General features: G+C 52.2%; 1 protein-coding gene across 1 annotated transcript; it reads left to right on the top strand.

Annotated features, from left to right (window-relative positions):
• The first annotated feature begins 381 nt into the window (after positions 1–381).
• LOC128837204 (glutathione S-transferase 2-like) lies at positions 382–13,465 on the top strand. The gene is made up of 8 exons (XM_054028173.1): positions 382–529; positions 3,489–3,567; positions 8,953–9,017; positions 9,495–9,576; positions 9,816–9,916; positions 10,545–10,640; positions 10,764–10,874; positions 13,157–13,465. The coding sequence occupies exons 1-8, from the start codon at positions 494–496 to the stop codon at positions 13,250–13,252; spliced, it is 666 nt and encodes a 221-aa protein (XP_053884148.1). The 5' UTR covers positions 382–493; the 3' UTR covers positions 13,253–13,465.
• Positions 13,466–14,483: the final 1,018 nt, after the last annotated feature.

Raw genomic sequence — 14,483 nt, 5'->3', positions numbered from 1 at the left:
TGACCAGGGAAGGAAAGGTCAGTCACAACAGGTCAGAGTCCTGCCAAGTCAACCCCTCCCCCCAACAGACACTGCCCCACTGACCGCCCAGTACATGATGGAGAGAGAGCGCCGTCCTGCTGCAGGGAGTTCCGCAGGTTGGCCAGCACCAGGGCATAACACTGCAGGGAGCAGCCAGCTCAGCAATGAGCTAAATTAACCTCTAAGGCCCCCAGAGATAGTGGGGGGTCGGTCCCCCCCGGGGGGCAGGGCAGGGGCTGGGGGGCACAGGCGAGGGGTCTGTGGGGCTGCAGGAGTGCAGACAGCCAGGGCAGGGTTAACAGGTGGGGTCCGCAGCGTTCAGGATCCGCCCCCGCGACCGTCCAGGAACTGGGGAAGCGAGTTTGGCCTGACAGGCAAGTAACCGGATTCCAGGGCGGGAGCTCGGATCTCCGCCCCCCGTAGTCCCACTCGAGCGCATCGAACCGCGGCGAGACCGGAGCGGAGGGGCAGCATGGGGGTCACTCTAGGGTACTGGGACATCCGCGGGGTGAGTGCGGGCAGCGCCGGGCCAGCGCGGAGTGGGGCAGGCGGCCCCACAGCTATGGGGGAGGGGCGGCAGGAGGGGGCAGGCGGCCCCCCAGCTATGGGGGAAAGGTAAAGGAGTGGGGCAGGCAGCCCTAGCTATGGGGGAGGGTGCAGTAGGGTGACCAGAAGGCAAGTGTGAAAAATCGGGACAGGGGGTGGGGTGTAATAGGTATCTATATAAGAAAAAGCCCCCAAAATCGGAACTGTACCTATAAAATCAGGACATCTGGTCACCCTAGGGTGCAGGAGTGGGGCAGGCAGCCTCCCAGCTATGGGGGAGAGGGGCGGGGCTGCAGGAGAGGGGCAGGCGGCCCCCCAGCTATGGGGGGAGGGTGCAGGAGTGGGGCAGGCAGCCCTAGCTATGGGGGAGGGTGCAGGAGTGGGGCAGGCAGCCTCCCAGCTATGGGGGAGGGGCGGGGCTGCAGAAGAGGGGCAGGCCGCCCCCCAGCTATGGGGGAAGGGTAAAGGAGTGGGGCAGGCATCCCTAGCTATGGGGGAGGGGGGAGGGTGCAGGAGTGGGGTAGGCAGCTCCCCAGCTGTGGGGGAGGTCTCTGTAGGGGAATGTATGGGTTGGCTCTATCAGGTTTGCTTGGGGTCACATGTCATGGTAGCCAAGATTTGCCTGGGGTAGGGGGATGGGCTCTCACAAGCAGGCCAGCTGACAATTCAGCTGTGAGCCCTAGGAGAGCAGGACCCCATTATGTGAAAGTGTCCATCCCCCACCCTTATCCCTTCCCCAAGGGTGGGGCTGGGGGAAAGTCGTCCTTGCCCGGCAGCCAATGCCCATGGTGCGTCCCTGCAGAAAGCCCTACACACTCCTGACTCCTGCCCCTTTCTGCAGTGAAACTCTGATGGACCGGTCCCACTGCCAGGCCCTGACTGGGCACTTTATTTGTAACTCTTTAAAAGTTTTGTTTCCCAACAGCAGATGTCTGGGGGGAGGGGAGGCATGTCATTGGTGGGTGTAGTCCCCCCAGTGGCTGGTGGCTTGAAGGTCAGGAGCCCCATTGCAATTTTGCATTAGTTGCCGCGTGGTCTCAGCGAGAAAAGCCCTCTTTGGGTCCACAATGCAATGCAGGGTTCCTAACTCAGGCTACTAAAACTCCAACGAATAGAAACAAACTCAGGCTACTGAAACTCCCACGAGCATGTGTAATGCCGTGGGGCAGGTGTGTTGTCGGTCTCCCCTCACACATATGGTGTGCGCTCTATGGTGGATTTGAGTCTGTTAGAACTTTAGCTTGTGCTTTTACAGTCCCACATGGGAAATTATTCATTAAATTGGAGAAAGATGGGGATTAATATGAGAACTGAAAGGTGGATAAAGAACTGGTTAAAGGGGAGATTAGAACAGGTCATACTGAAAGGTGAACTGCCTGGCTGGAGGGAGGTTACTAGGGGAGTTCCACTGAGGGATTGGTCTTCGGTCCAATCTTATTTAGCATTTTCATTCATGACCTTGGCACAAAAAGCGGGAGGTATTGCCAATATGGAGGAGGACCGGAATATCGCACAGGAAGATCTGGAGGACCTTGAAAACTGGAGGAATAGAAATGGGATGAAATTTAATAGTGCAAAGTGCAGGGTCATGAATGTAGGCACTAACAACAAGAATATTTGCTATAAGATGGGGATGTATCTGTTGGAAGCAACAGAAAAGCCAAAAGACCCTGAGTAAATTGCTTGATCACAGGATGCCTATGAGCCCCTGACCTGATGTGGCTGTGAAAAAGGCTAATGCAGTCCTAGGATGCATCAGGCGAGGTATTCCCAGTAGAGACAGGGAAGTGTTAGTACTGTTTTACAAGGCACGGGTGAGACCTCATCTGGAATACCGTGTGCAATTCTGGTCTCCCATGGTTAAGAAAGATGAATTCAAACTGGAATTGGTGCAGAGAAGGGCTACTAGGATAATCAGAGAAATGGAAAACATACTGTACAAGAGGTGACTCAAAGAGCTTGGCTTGTTTATCCGAACCAAACGAAGGCTGAGGGGAGATGTGATCGTTCTCTGTTAATACATATAGGGAGGGAGAGGAGTTATTTAAGTTAAGCGCCAATGTGGACACAAGAACAAACGGCTATAAACTGGCCATCAACAAGTTGAGCCTTGAAACTAGATGAAGATTTCTGACCATCAGAGGAGTGAAGTTCTGGAACAGCCTTCCAAGGGGAGCAGTGGGGGCAAAATACCTAACCGGCTTCAAGACCGAGCTTGATGAGTTTATGGAGGGAATGATGCGACTGGCTACAATGACATGTGGCCCGTCTGTGACTGCTAGTAGCAAAAATCCCCAATGGCTGGAGACGGGACACTCGATGGGGAGGGCTCTGAGTTACCCCAGAGGATTCTTTCCCAGGTCTCTGACTGGTGGGTCTTGCCCACATACTCAGGGTTCAACAGATCACCATATTTGGGGTCAGGAAGGAATTTTCCTCCAGGTCAGATTAGCAGAGACCCTGCGTTTTGTTTTTGTTTTTTTTACCTTCCTCTGCATCACGGGTCACTTGCAAGTTTAAACTAGTGTCAATGATGGATTCTTGGTAATTTGAAGTCTTTAAATCATGATTTGAGGAGTTCAGTTACTCAGCCAGAGGCTAGGGGTCTATTAGAGGAGTGGGTGGGGGAGGTTCTGTGGCCTGCGATGTGCAGGAAGTCAGACTAGACGATCATGATGGTCCCTTCTGGCCTTCCAGTCTGAGCGATGGAGGTTCCCTGGTTCAATCCCCTGTGTGGTGCGTTGGCTAAGGTAGAAGCCGTCACGCATAATCTGTGTATAGTCCTGGGCTCCAGCAGCTGTGAGCAGAATTGGGAGGAAGGTCAATTTATCTTGCTTTCTCGGAGATGGGCAAGCTCTGGGCTCGCCCAATGGAACTGGAGGGATCCTGGGATATAAATGCTCTCGTGCTCCTCTTTTCAGCTTGCTCACGCCATCCGACTGCTGTTGGAATACACAGACACTCCCTATGAGGACAAGCAATACAGCCCCAGTGGGGAAGGTAAGGTGTCATGGGTGGAGATTGCGCCCCAGGCTGCCTTGGCCTGTGGAGCGTGAGACGGGCACTTGCAAGGTGCATTGTCTTTTGCAGTCTTGGCAGGGAACCTGTGTGGAGGTCAGAACTGGTGTTGGGGAGGGATACAGAAGTGGTTGGGTCTGTACCAACCTCATATTGTGAGAGAGGGGTGTGCTGTTATCCTTTGGGCTAAGGGATGTTTTAAGATCTATGCTCAACAGTGTTAAATAGCAATAAGTGTCCAGGTCCTTTAACAGCACTGAATGGTGCCCTTGTTCACATGGCATCTTGGCTCCTGAGTCACCTTAGAGCAGGCCCTTCAATTAGGGTCTAAGCTTGTTGAAGGCAATAGAGAGGCTGATGCTGGATCAAGCCCAGATCGCAGCTGGAAATTGCAAGGAAATCATTGACTCGAGCCAGATTTTTTCCACTGCAAAAATCTATCAAGTTGCAGTTTGCAGATCACACCAGGCAGGAGAACAGCAGCTTTTGCTGCCACCCCTGAAATTAACCAGAACAACTCTGCAGGGCTGTGGTAGAAACTAGTTCTGAGCAGGCTGTAACCTTAGACTCGCTGTTAGCAATGAGCTCCCTGGAGGTGCTCAGGTTTCAGCAGCTGTGTTAGAAACTGCCTTTTCCTCTCTGTCTGGGGATGGGATGTGTGGATTAGTCAGCTAGCGAGGTCAGTTCCGGAGGGCCGGCTGTACAGCCCCTCTGCATTAATGGGGAGGAGGTTCAGACCCTCTTCTCCCTCCTGCCTTAGGTCACTCCTCCTCCAAAGTCTGGTTCTACCGGGCCTGTATCGGCTTCTATTTGCTGATGCTTACAGGGCCCGGTCCTGCTCCTGTGGCAGTTGATAGCAGAACTCCCATTGCTTTCAGCGAGAGCAGGGATCTGCCCTATATTAAGACCGTGCCCTCTGTCCGGAGCTGGCCTTTCTGCTGCTGGAAGGGACAGACTTTGAGGGGCCCAACGCCAGTTGGAGTCCATGGGAGCTGGGAGCATTGCTCAACCCTGGCCAGCCTGTTTCTAGAAGGCAGCTTTGTAACAGCCACTTCCTATCTCTGCTCTCCCAGGGGCTTGAGTTAACTCTTCTATGGCTGCAGAGCGACTCTGTGACTCTCTTGGCTTGGACTAATTTCCCACCTTGTTGGGGTTTTTTTGGCTGAGTCATGCACCCTGAGATTTGGTTATATGATTCTGAAGGTCACAGCGCTGCTCTTTGTCACAGTGAGCGATAAGAAACCCCAGCTGTGTCAAAGCAACACATTCTCCCCGAGCAGAAAGTGCAGCTGGATGAGTGCGCGGGCAGGGAGTGGCGAGGGAGGGGGGTGATGAGGTCAGGTTGCTTTTGGGCACGGATCCTTTACAATGACATTGCACATTTCTATCCCTTTAGAATCACGATAAAATTCTACCTCACAACTTCCCAGGGCACCATGAAAGTAAAATTCCCCTTTCGACTGAGACTCAGAAAGGGTGAGTGACTTTGCGTTAAGGTCACCCCGGCTTTGTCCTCACTGCAAAAAGGTGTTTGTAGTTATTTCTCTCTCTGTAAACTCATGGTAGAGACAAGAGACTGGAGTTTTTACCTGGATGCAGCTAGTTGAGGTCTACCCTATCAATCAGCTACATCAGTGGTTCTCATCCTGTTTACCATTGTGTACCACATCCCAGTGCTACCTGTATGGCCTTGAGGATGGCACATGGGCCGCAGCTCTGTGCTGATTGGGCTGCAAGCGGCCTGCGGTTGAGAACCACTGAGCCACATCAAGGTAAGAACCGCAGTGCCTTGGCCCCACCAGAATTTTACATCAAGACAGCTATCGCAGTGTAAAAACACCCTTTCTTGCAGTGATGACCAAGCCCCGATGAGTGAGTGACAGAGCTGGGAGTGGAACCCAGGTGACCTCACGCCAAGCCTGTGCTCTAACCACTAGACTGTACTCTCTTTATGGAAAAGAACTAGCGGTACACTGGACAAGGAAATCCAGTTCCAGCAGATTGTCCTTACACTGCGGACAATCCCAGAGCCGATCCTCTGGCTGGGACTCGGGACCCTGGCTGGAACCTATACCAGGAGGTGCTTGTCACAAGCAATAGCATCATTTGTCTTGATTGAAGACAGTAAGAATTACAATTCCTGCCTTTCATGGCTGGGGAGAGGGAGGTTCTCAGCTGGTGCAAATGGATCTGCCTGGATTTACAGAAGCTGAGGATAAGACCTTAGGTTTGTATCAGAGTCAGTGGCCCATGGGGGCCTATGAGTATTCTCAGGAACTCGTGCCCTGCCCCTCCCCCCTGATTCTGCTGTGTTTATACTCTCCCTGCCCTCCCAGTAAATCCTCTCAGGGTCTGTCTACATTGCAGTTGGAGGTGTAACTGCAGCATGTGCCTCTAGCTAGCTTGCATGCCAATAGCAGTGCCGGCTATACAAGTTCACCTGGGACCCTGGGTATGTACGTGGGCAGCTGGCCCGTGCTGACACAGCTTCACTGCTATCGGTACCTGCACTATCCAGATCAAAGCTGGCTCGGGTGTGTCTGCATGTGCTGCAGTTACACCCCTAGATTGCACTGCAAACAGACCCTATGTCCCCGGGCTTATATCCCAGTTCAGGCTGCACCAGTGGGGATGGATTTGCCGCACGTTTATTTCATAGCCAGCATGGCACCTGCAGGTAAACAGACCTTTGAGCACTGATAAACGAAGCCAGATTGCACATGGCCACTGACGCGTTGCTTATCACCCTGTGTCGAACGGAAGTGTGAGGATTTCATATCATTGGGGTTTGCGTGCGCCCTGCCTGATTGTAAAGGGGACCTGAGCCAGCAGGGAAGCGGTTAAATCCAGACACAGAGCATAGCCATAAAGGCCCCTAGGATAGGTGGTATCATCTGAGGACCTCACAGTTTTTACTGTATTTAGCCTCACAATCCCCCAGTGTGGTAGGGAAGTGCGGTTAGTCTCGGATCCCAGTTTTATAGCTGGGGAACTCAGGCTCTGAGCGGCTTCGTGATTTCCCCACGGGAACCCAGGAAGTGTATGGCAGAGCAGAGATTTGAACTTCAGTCTCCCAAATCCCCAGGTTCATGCTCTTAACTACTGGACCATCTCATTAGAGACGGGCTTCCCGGCAGGAGCGGTCTTTGATTCTGTGTTTGTCTGGCACCCAGCACCCTGTTCTCAGCTGGCCTCAGGCACTCCAGTAATAAACACCATATTGTGATCATGGTGTCTAGCCTTGGCACTGAGCCGTTTCATTATGTTTCTGCAAGGTCGGTAAATGGCACCGTCCGGGAACGAGAGGCCAGCGTGGGTGGGAGTGTTGGCCAAAAGAATCAGGTGTGGGGGCTTGATGTTAGCCACGTAAATGAGCAGCTTGGCTTTCCTCAGTGGCACTGAGCAGCTGCAACTCCAAGGGATTTCGATGGGAGCAGGCGGTGCTCGGTACTTCTGAAAATCAGGCGCCCGTGGCCAGGTTTGGCATCTAAAATCAGAGGCCAGTGGTGAAAATTGTGGCCGTGAAGTATCGATTGCTGCAGCGCTGCTCCTTCGTGCTTGGATGTGCTGAGGGTTTTCCCCGTTTTTTCTAGGCCCAGATGCCAAGCGGCGTGTCCGGAATGGCACAGCTCAGGAATGGGAGGGGGAACACAGGTGGCTTTCAGAGTGGCCTGGCCCAGTGTTAGAGCAGCCCAGGGGGGTGCTGTAAGCTACCACAGCCTTGAGTGGCTGCTCTGCTATGTCAGAACAGGCCCCATGCCAGGAGCTGAGCAGAAGTGTGGTATAGGGCACGGGTGCCGAGTTGTATGGGTCTATGGTGCCCGTGCTCCAGGAATATTCAGGGTCCGTGGCGTCCATGCTCCACCAGTGTTCGGGGCTGGGTCTCTCCTCCGGCCCTGCCTGCTGCCCCCAGGTGATTTAAAAGAGCCTGGGGGGCCCCGGATGCTGCCGCCACCACCACGTAGAGGGGCTAAGGCACCTTCCTGCCTGGCCTCGGTCCTTGCCACTCCTGGAAGCAGCTGGCATGGCCCCACGGCCCCGGGGTGGTGGTCTCCACGTGCTGCCCCCGCCCCGAGCACCAACTCCGCAGCTTCCATTGGCTGGGAACTGTGGCCAATGGGAGTTGTGGGGGCGGTGCTTGTGGGCAGCGGTGCGCGGAGACCCCTGGCCTCCCCTCCTAGGAGCCGCTGCCAGAGGGGTGTGCGGGTCACTTTTGGGAGCTGCCTGAGGTAAGCACCGGACCCCTCACCCTCTCCTGCACCCCTGCCCCAGCCCTGAGCCTGCACCCAAACTCCCTCCCAGAGCCCACACCCCCTCCTGCACTCCAGCCCCCTACCCCAGCCCAGAGCCCGCACCCAAACTCCCTGCCAGAGCCTTAGGCAGGTGGTGGCGGGCACTTGGACCCATTCTAGACTCCACCAAAAATTATACAAACCTGCTGCCCCAGGGATAAGGCTGTCCAAGAGTGGTGGGAAGCTCTGTCTGGGTTCTGGCCCTTTCCTGCTGCTGGAGTGGTGCAAAGGGGCCAGCCTGGGGACCTAAGTCTTTTTCCAGCCCTGGACTTGGAGCAGTGTTAGTTAGAGGTGAGTCATGGGCCAGGGCCCTCTCCCCTCAGCTCCTGGGGTGTGGGGAGAGGGAGAGAGCAGGGGACTCAATCTCCAGTTCTACCACCAGTCACTGTTGATATAGGGTGGGGGGTGAAGAGGATGGGAGGGAAAGGGACACAGTGAGTGTATGGGTGGCAGGGGAGAGATGCAGTGGGGTGGGTGTTTGTGGGGTAGCAGTGGTGGTTGGAGATGCAGTGGAGGGGTTGGGATGCAGTGTGTGGGTGTGGGGAATGGGGTGGGAGATGCAGTGTGTGGGTGTGGGGAGGGTGGCAGGGGAGAGATGCAGTGCGGTGGGTGTTTGTGGGGTAGCAGTGATGGTTGGAGATGCAGTGTGTGAGTGTGGGGAGGCAGATGCAGTGGGTGGGTGTGGTGAGGGTGGCAGGGGAGATATGCAATGCGGTGGGTATTTGTGGGGTAGCAGTGGTGGTTGGAGATGCAGTGGAGGGGTTGGGATGCAGTGAGTGGGTGTGGGGAGTGGGGTGGGAGATGCAGTGTGTGGGTGTGGGGAGGGAGATGCAGTGGGTGGGTGCGGTGAGGGTGGCAGGGGAGAGATGCAGTGCGGTGGGTGTTTGTGGGGTAGCAGTGATGGTTGGGATGCAGTGAGTGGGTGTAGGGAGTGGGGTAGGAGATGCAGTGGTGGGGAGGTGATGTTGATTAGGAGATGCAGCGGGGTGGGATTGGAGGGTTGGTGGTGAGGGAAATGCAGTGGGGGGGCAGGTGTTCATGCCATAGTACTTACCATCCTCTTCTTTATCTCCAGGTCCTGATTATGATATAAGCCAATGGACTAACGAGAAAGAGAAGCTGGGGCTGGATTTCCCGAACGTATGTAGCAGCCTCCTTTGCCGTTACCCATGTGTCGCTGGGGAGGACAGGGTCAGAGAGGGAAGGGGTTGGAGACAAGCAGCTTTCACTGCTGGCTCTGAGGTGGAGCCAGGCCGTTGGCTGGGGAAGGGCTCCCAGCTCTCCAGTGCCCCCTTGGCTGGTGCAGGAGACTCAGGCCTTGCTGTCTTTGCAGCTGCGAGCACGTGGCCGTGCCTAGCCTGAGTGTGATCGGTGGTTGTGCATGGCTATAAGGTTAAATGTTAGGCACTGAACAGTGAATCTGGGGCCCTGCTGTCCACCTGCTCCCCCAAGCAGAGTAAAAAAGGTGCAGGGCCTGCTCATGAGACACTGAGCTCTGCTCTTTGACCTCCCGCCGACTAGGAGGCACAAGTAGCTTGGTGGCTGCGGTGCCCTCTAAGAGTAGGATAAATGGGTGGGGAGAACTTATCCCCTGACATCCTCTCTTTGCCCTCCCAGCTCCCGTATCTCATTGACGGCCAGACAAAGCTCACGCAGAGCAATGCTATCCTCCGCTACATAGCGCGCAAACACAAGATGGGTGAGTATTGCTGCAAGTCGAAGCCTTGTCTGCACGGGGAACTTGACTGGAACAGCTCCTCTGGAATAGGTCCCCAGTCCAGAGTAAAAGTGATGGGCCATTATTCTAGAAGACCTAGGTCATTCCAGAATAGCTGGGCTGGTCAATTCCCCCCAGTGAAGACAAGCCCTTAGAGCCTAGTTGAGATTTAAACCATAGTTGCTGAGCCTCTCTGCCCCTGTGTGTTTTCTGGCTCCCAGCTGGCGAGAGTGAGGAGGAGATACAGAGAGTGGACATGCTGGAGAACCAGGTGATGGATTTCCGCCTGGCCTTTGCAAGGATCTGCTACAATCCTGACTTCGTGAGTGCATCCCTGCTCCCCTGGGGGTGTGGGTCATAGCTGGAGTGCAACAGATGACTCAGGAGGGTCACATGGGGTTAACAGGTGTAGATATAATCCAGAGCTTTACAAGCGTCCATTAATTACCTGGGAAGAAAAGTAGTTATCCCCATTTTACAGAGTGGGGGAGAGAGAAGTGGTGTGACTTGCCTGAGGTCCCACAGTAAACCAGTAGCAGAGGTAAGATAGAATTTGAGCCCTCCCTAGATTCAACACTGCCTGTTCCCCCATCCCTCGTTGCCTCACAGACAAAGAGAGGTGGAATTGCTCAGGGATTATGTGTCAGAGCAGACCAGTCTGTGAAGTCTATTACAGCTCCTCTTTAGCCACACCCTTTTCCTTCAAAGGAAGGTGAATAATTTCTATCAGGCACCAGACTAGTTACCTGATATTGGCATGGGAGGGAGGAGAGTGTCTGGGATGGGAGATCCCTTCAGATGATCAGTTTATGCCCCAAAAGTTGGGACTGAATTACCCCCGTCACTGCCTTGGGCCACCTTAGAAAGCCGGAACTCTGAGTTGCTCCGGGGTGGTGGGGATTGCGAGGATTTGACCCACAGCTCCCTTGCTTCTATTTTCCCTTTTGCAGGAGAAACTGAAGCCGGAGTACTTGGAGCAGCTGCCCGGGAAGCTGAAGCTGTTCTCCCAGTTCCTGGGGGTCCGGAAGTGGTTTGCTGGGGAGAAGGTATGTCGCTAGACAGGGACTGAGGACATAGCTGCTCCGTGTTAAAGAGAGGCCAGAGATGGGAAGTGCAGATCGGGATGGTTCTGATCTGACGCTCTGCTTATTTTCATTCTAATTTCCAAGCTCACCTATGTCGACTTCCTCGCGTACGACATCCTGGATCAGCACCGCATGTTCGCGCCCAAGTGCCTGGATCAACTAAAGAATCTGAAGGATTTTCTTGACCGATTTGAGGTGAGCTTGGCCCTGACTCCCCTGTGACATGCTGCTCTCTGGATCTCCAGGGCTGGCCAAGCTAGTTCCAGTTCTGCAGGGTCTGCAGCATGGGACCCTTGGTCAAGTTACTTTTCCCAATTAAGGTTGATAGATGGTTTCCATTCTAAGCCTTCTGCACCCTTTATCTTGTCAAAACAATAACCCACCTCTTGGTCCTTTTCACAATATATGGAATCGGAGTTCACCTTAAACAGGAGGTGTTCATTATAGAAGACAATCACACACTAAAGAGACACAAACAAGTTTCCACACAGCTTAAGTTCCAGCACTGTCTCCCTTGTGAAGAGCTCCAGACAGGGAACTGGTGAACAGCACATAGTCATAAGAAAAGCCATACCGGGTCAGACCAAAGGTCCATCTAGCCCAGTATCCTGTCTACCGACAGTGGCCAATGCCAGGTGCCCCAGAGGGAGTGAACCTAACAGGCAATGATCAAGTGATCTCTCTCCTGCCATCTATCTCCGTCCTCTGACAGACAGAGGCTAGGGACACCATTCCTTACCCGTCCTGGCTAATAGCCATTAATGGACTTAACCACCATGAATTTATCCAGTTCTCTTTTAAACTCTGTTATAATCCTAGCCTTCACAACCTTCTCAGGTAAGGAGTTCCACAAGTTGACTGTGCGCTGCGTGAAGAAGAACTTCCTTTTATTTGTTTTAAACCTGCTGCCTATTAATTTCATTTGATGACCCCTAGTTCTTGTATTATGGGAATAAGTAAATAACTTTTCCTTATCCACTTTCTCCACATCACTCGTGATTTTATATACCTCTATCATATCCCCCCTTAGTCTCCTCTTTTCCAAGCTGAAGAGTCCTAGCCTCTTTAATCTCTCCTCATATGGGACCCGTTCCAAACCCTTAATCATTTTAGTTGCCCTTTTCTGAACCTTTTCTAGTGCCAGTATATCTTTTTTGAGATGAGGAGACCACATCTGTATGCAGTATTCGAGATGAGGGCGTACCATTGATTTATATAAGGGCAATAATATATTCTCCGTCTTATTCTCTATCCCCTTTTTAATGATTCTTAACATCCTGTTTGCTTTTTTGACCGCCTCTGCACACTGCGTGGACATTTTCAGAGAACTATCTACGATAACTCCAAGATCTTTTTCCTGACTTGTTGTAGCTAAATTAGCCCCCATCATATTGTATGTATAGTTGGGGTTATTTTTTCCAATGTGCATTACTTTACATTTATCCACATTAAATTTCATTTGCCATTTTGTTGCCCAATCACTTAGTTTTGTGAGATCTTTTTGAAGTTCTTCACAGTCTGCTTTGGTCTTAACTATCTTTAGCAGTTTAGTATCATCTGCAAACTTTGCCACCTCACTGTTTACCCCATTCTCCAGATCATTTATGAGTAAGTTGAATAGGATCAGTCCGAGGACTGACCCTTGGGGAACACCACTAGTTACCCCTCTCCATTCTGAGAATTTACCATTAATTCCTACCCTTTGTTCCCTGTCTTTTAACCAGTTCTCAATCCATGAAAGGACCTTCCCTTTTATCCTATGGCAGCTTAATTTACATAAGAGCCTTTGGTGAGGGACCTTGTCAAAGGCTTTCTGGAAATCTAAGTACACTATGTCCACTGGATCCCCCTTGTCCACATGTTTGTTGACCCCTTCAAAGAATTCTAATCTATTAGAATTCTAATAGTCACCTAGTAGCTGAATAATATATTGCAAGTGCACATCATTACAGTCCTGAATTTCTCAAGCTTGGTTCTTGGGCAGAGGAGATTTTGAAGAGCAGACTGAGTTTGGAACCGGACAAACTGTTTTTGAGAGATGGAGCTTTGAGAAGTTACAGGACTTCCTGCTTTTAGAAAGTGCTTTATCTGCTCCTAAACCTAGAGCAGCTCGGCAACGTAAGGGCCTGGCTTTCAGAAGTGCTGAGTGAAATCGAGTGGAGCGGTGAGTGGTCAGCAGCTTTGAAAAATCACATCCTTGGGGCCTGATCCAAAGCCTTTTGAAGTCTGTGTCAAGGCTCCCACTGATTTCAGCAAACTTTGGATCAGACTCTTGGTCCTCCAGAAGAACTGGGCCATAGGACATGTCTGATAAGACGTGGCTGCATGCCTTTCTGGTTTGCAATGGGGAGCAATTCCCAAGCAGCTGTTTGACTGTGGCCCATGTTGAATTTCTGGCGGTGATGATGGGTAGGGGGCATGTGAGGAGTTGATGATGTCTCTGTACGTTGATGGATCTTCTTTTGCTTTCCCTGTAGGCCCTGGAGAAGATCGCTGCCTACATGGGTTCTAGCCGCTACATGAAGACTCCCGTTTTCTGGATAAGTGCCCAATGGAGCAACAAAAAGGAGTAGGCTCAAGTGGAGCTCAGCAAATGTCAAACAACTCTCTTGGCATTGACCCACTACAGCATCTGAGAAGGAGACGGAGACCCCTGGAACCCCTCTAGCTTGCAAAGTCCCATTACACAGCAAATCAGTAATAGCTGAAATCCGCAAGCCCTGTTGTAATCCTTCCCACTAAGCTAGCTGCGATTACTGGCTAATGAAAACATTTTGGTGACTGTACAGTTGTCTCAGCTTATTGACTTTCCTGGTTTCTATTTGTTTTTTAAAAATAGATCTCTAGGGAGTTCTGATTAGTAGACTCTTAGTTCTACTTTTAAACCTTCTGAGTTTCAGCATTTATCCCAGCATGCAGGCCAGTTCCTGCTTCCATTGGTGCTCTTCAGATGGCCAAGTGGGTCTTTGACAAAGGGCTCTGAATTTCAGAGGTGTTGAGCACCTACCACTCCTTTGAGCCCATGTGCATATGAAAATATAAACAGAAAGGTAATTCTCCCCTCCCCTTAAACCTGCTCTCTCCTGGAGCACCCCACACACACCAGCTTGTGATCACACACGCAGAAAGAACATCATGTTTCAGAGGGGACGGAAGATTTCCCTTTTGTGACTAGAGACGTATAAGAAGTTGGCTAGTTCTTGGGGGCCAGCGTGAGAAAGCCCTGATGTCATATCCAATGCATAATCAAGGTACTAATTAAATCACCATCCTCCCCTCCCAACAGGACAGCTCAGCCAAGTAGAGGGGAGAGGAAGCTGGATGCACCCGATCAGGTTTGTAAGTGTGCTGCACCCTGCAGCCCCTGTTCTGACACAGAGGGCCAGATCCCCAAGAGAACTCAGTCTGGCCCCTCCATTTAGGTGCCTACAGCAGAGCTGAGCTGTCTGGAAGCTAGGTCCCAAAGCACTGAGCTGCTGCAGGGTTGCACACAGCTGAGAGAGCAAGTAATGCAGTGCTTGTATGTGCTGGGAGCAGGTTTAGGGAGAAGTAATCTGGATTTGTGCAACCGCAAAGAACCCCAGGGCAGTAGTGGAGAGTAGCAGAGAGGGACCCAGTCATTCCAATGGGGTGGAGGTTTTGAGGCTTATGTAAATCCCTGGCCTTTCAATCTCTAAAGCCACAGGCCTCTGCTGTGTAAGCTAAAGCAGATCTCCTTTAGCTGGCAGATGTAATAGGTCCTTTATCTACCTTGTGGGTTCAGCTACTAGCTCAGGGGCGGGCAAACTTTTTGGCCTGAGGGCC

This window comes from Malaclemys terrapin, chromosome 4 (assembly GCF_027887155.1).
Source record: "Malaclemys terrapin pileata isolate rMalTer1 chromosome 4, rMalTer1.hap1, whole genome shotgun sequence".
Taxonomy (NCBI): Eukaryota; Metazoa; Chordata; order Testudines; family Emydidae; genus Malaclemys; species Malaclemys terrapin.
Note: the sequence above shows the minus strand (reverse complement) of the source record. Positions and strands in the feature narration are given on the sequence as shown.

Coding starts and splice junctions, on each gene's coding strand:
- LOC128837204 (XM_054028173.1), top strand. CDS start 494: ATGGGGGTCACTCTAGGGTACTGGGACATCCGCGGG. Junction 9,018..9,494: donor TGGGGCTGGATTTCCCGAAC/GTATGTAGCAGC, acceptor TTGCCCTCCCAG/CTCCCGTATCTCATTGACGG. Junction 10,875..13,156: donor ATTTTCTTGACCGATTTGAG/GTGAGCTTGGCC, acceptor CTTTCCCTGTAG/GCCCTGGAGAAGATCGCTGC.